Source organism: Thalia democratica, unplaced genomic scaffold, assembly GCF_965202585.1.
Source record: "Thalia democratica unplaced genomic scaffold, ktThaDemo2.hap1.1 HAP1_SCAFFOLD_1523, whole genome shotgun sequence".
NCBI classification, from domain to species: domain Eukaryota; kingdom Metazoa; phylum Chordata; class Thaliacea; order Salpida; family Salpidae; genus Thalia; species Thalia democratica.
Window position 1 is genome coordinate 24,447 of NW_028140369.1, and position 2,300 is coordinate 26,746.

Genomic DNA, 2,300 nt, shown 5'->3' on the forward strand with positions numbered 1-2,300 from the left:
TCTTGTTGTACAATATTTTTGACTACCTGCAACTATTAAATGTCATCTGAAATATTTTAGATCAAATTTTATTTGGTTTTGTTTTAAACCTTAAAGTAGAATATCTAGTTATGTAATATTTAATTATACAACAAAAATGTTGTGTTTTAATCTTGTTTGTTTTGTATGTTTTACATATATACTCAGTATATATCAACTGACTAAATTATTTACAATCTAGTGCTCTCCCGTATACTTAATTAATCAAAGTTATGAGCTCCAAATCATTTGATAGACCAGTTAAATTCTGTACTGCTAGCTATGATCATTATATTAAATTCTGGGATATGAACGGTTCAGTTGATTCACACAGAAGTATACAAAACAGTGATTCAGTTAGTTTGATTATTTATGTTACTATAAGTAATTCCACAGATGCTAAAACATAACATTATTGAAGCAAAATGTTGTCAGTGTATTTTATACAGAAGTAGTTTTATGAAAATACATTTTGTTCTCTGCTTCGAAATATAAGTTTAATTAAGTATAAGTATTTTATAAAGATTATTATAAAACTTTGATAGATAAAAAACTATAATTTAAAAAAAAGTCTTTTAGACTACCTAAATGCTTGTTTTGGATACTTTTTTACATAAACTAACCAACTAAATAATTTTAAAACTTTTGTTTATTAACTTTATAGTGTTTAATCTGTTAAGCAGTAAAGTTAAATTAGTTTTAAAGCTCTATGAGTAAAGTACTTAAGTGTAAATTTTTTTTTTTTTGTAGCAAATTAATTCTATGGATATCTCAAAGGATGGAAGTTTACTTGCAGTTGGTGGATACCAATATATTAAGTATGTGTTTTATTAAATTAAGGTTTATTTTTTTTATAGCTGAAAAGTTTTTTCTTGATTTAGAATTTACTTTTTGTTTAAAACAATTTGCATTTATTTTTTTCTTTTTATTTAATTTATTATTGACAATTAGTTTTTGTTTACCGATTTTTTATACCATTTTGGATAAAAAATTTAAATAAATACTAACTAACTTAGCACAAGAACATCTGTGGTATATATTCCGATAAGCTTAGCTTATCAGGATCTCCAGGATTTAACGCCTTTTAACGTTACATCTTATAAATACTAACTAATATATTTGTAAAGAAAAAAAAACAGCTTGCAAAAAGTATAGTCATTTTAAAATAAACATTTTTGACGTTTGTGTATGTATCTGCCAATTTAAACTAATGTTTTTATGATTTTTCATAACAAGTTGTTAGCATGATCATGCCGTTAGATCTTTTTTTTTGTTAAGTTACTGCTCAAATAACTTATTTTACTTACTGTGCATTTGCAGACAATTGTAAACTTTAAAATTGAGGGTGAATTATGTTTAATATTTAATGAGCATAATTTTTTGATGTCTCATTATAATCAAGCTACATTTATTTTAGGATATACGACATAAACTCCATGAACAACAATCCAATAATTAATTATGAAATGCAAAAAAATGTTACAAATGTTGGATTTTTTAAAAACACCCAGCAGTTGTACTCGGGTGGTGAAGACTGTAAAGCTAGAATCTATGATCTGAGGTTATTATTAAGTTTATTTATTTACTTACAAGTAAAGTTAAAGTTAAATTTGAATTTATTGATTTTTTTTTGTTTAGGTGTATAAATGTTGAGATCTAAAAACATAAGAATTTTTTATACTTGATTTTGTAAGATTAAATAATACTTAGGTTATTGTTAGGTTACTGGCATAACAGATTTACACATCAAAAATTATAATTTCAAAATTTTGGACTATTTTATAAATCTTTTAATCATAGCATTTTTGGATTGAAAATACTTAAAGCTTTAAGAGGTTTATAGTTTATATATTTTTGTTAGTAAAATCTAAAATAATTTATAATAAGTTGTTTAATTAAATTATTTTTTTTTAATTATGAAAATAAATAGTTGGTTATTTGAAACATACTGATTATCAAAAATAAAAGTTGTATGTGTTTCTATTAAAATATCAAGTTGAAATTTTATCAATTTATAAATGATTCTTTAAAAACATACAAAGGTAAGTTAAAAAAAAGAAGAGAACACAATTTAAAATTAAAAAAATATAAATATACGACTTCAGCTTATTTGTACCAAACCACTAAGCCCTTATTAAATATTTTGGTATTATTTAGAACTTGGTTATAATTTGTAAATTGGTAAAACATATTATTTTTGTATTTTATCAACTCTGTTGTTGGAATTTATAACTAATTTAGGGGCAGAACTTCTAATAGTTTTTTATCTTTAACTCAAATAA

General features: G+C 23.0%; 1 protein-coding gene across 1 annotated transcript; it reads left to right on the forward strand.

Annotated features, from left to right (window-relative positions):
* Positions 1–226: 226 nt before the first annotated feature.
* On the forward strand, positions 227–1,579 carry LOC145848566 (target of rapamycin complex subunit lst8-like; the record flags this gene model as incomplete). The annotated part of the gene is made up of 3 exons (XM_082953949.1): positions 227–374; positions 769–836; positions 1,436–1,579. Coding segments are annotated over exons 1-3 (335 nt in total), but the record flags the coding sequence as incomplete, so codon positions are not given.
* Positions 1,580–2,300: the final 721 nt, after the last annotated feature.